The sequence below is a fragment of the Habropoda laboriosa genome, unplaced genomic scaffold (assembly GCF_001263275.1).
Source record: "Habropoda laboriosa isolate 0110345459 unplaced genomic scaffold, ASM126327v1 scaffold816, whole genome shotgun sequence".
Classification (NCBI taxonomy): domain Eukaryota; kingdom Metazoa; phylum Arthropoda; class Insecta; order Hymenoptera; family Apidae; genus Habropoda; species Habropoda laboriosa.
Genome location: NW_017101002.1, coordinates 481333 through 482194, shown reverse-complemented (window position 1 = coordinate 482194; position 862 = coordinate 481333). Strand labels below are relative to the sequence as shown.

The 862-nt window shown below is 54.2% G+C and overlaps 1 protein-coding gene across 1 annotated transcript in view; it reads left to right on the top strand.

The window, feature by feature from the left end:
* The first annotated feature begins 241 nt into the window (after window positions 1-241).
* LOC108577829 (lachesin-like) overlaps window positions 242-862 on the top strand; it is a 3454-nt gene continuing 2833 nt past the window's right edge. Inside the window, exon 1 of the mRNA XM_017941037.1 lies at window positions 242-473. Within this exon, the coding sequence (XP_017796526.1) occupies window positions 257-473 (217 nt within the window). The 5' untranslated portion in view covers window positions 242-256. The remainder of the gene's footprint in view (window positions 474-862) is intronic.

Sequence of the window (862 nt, the reverse complement as noted above, 5' to 3'; positions counted from 1 at the left end):
GCATACGTCGATATAATTAGCCGCGTGCATGTGGGGGCGGTCGAACGTGTGCGTTTATCCGGGAACTGGAATATCGTACACAGATGTAGAGAGGACGGCTAATATTAACGCAATTAGGTAGGCGAGAGCAGTTGATTGTTTCGCGAATACGCGAGGGATGATAAAAAAAGAAAAGAAAAAGGCAACTGATAAAATGGCTGTGTTGGCTGTGTCTCAGGTGGGATGGATACGAGTGGAGGATAAGACGATATTGTCGATGGGTCCGCGAACGGTGACACACTCGCCCCGATTTCTCGTCACGCTGGAGAACGCGAAGACGGCGAAGAATCAGAGTCAATCGAGGGAGGAGGAGGAGGAGGAGGCCACTTCGCGGCTTCATATTCGCCAGCTCCGAGAAGCTGACCGAGGCTGCTACATGTGCCAACTGAATACGGAGCCTATGTTGAGCCAGCTGGGATGCGTGGATGTCCTAGGTATGCCTAATTGCGCGTTATACCGCATTCCTACGGCCAGGTACAGTCGGGTGTTTGCGGTTTGCTCGTAGAGACGTCACGTGCGTACGCAGGCGAGCGAGCGAGCAAGCAAGCAAGCGAGCGAGCGCCGGTTTCGATTAGCCTACCTCGAGGAAGGGGTGGAAAATATGCGCGCCTCGCCGCTAGAATACGTTTGAATGGGGCCCCGCCAGAACGGACCGTAACGTTACGTTGCTCACCCGCCTTCTATTCGTTCCACCCGCTAATCCTCCATCCACCAACCACCCCTTTCCTCTCTACGGTATCTTCGTGTGTGCGCGCGGATCGTTGTATCGTGCGTGTACGTGGGGGATACCGGGGGAGAAAGAGAATTCATCGAGAGTGTGTAT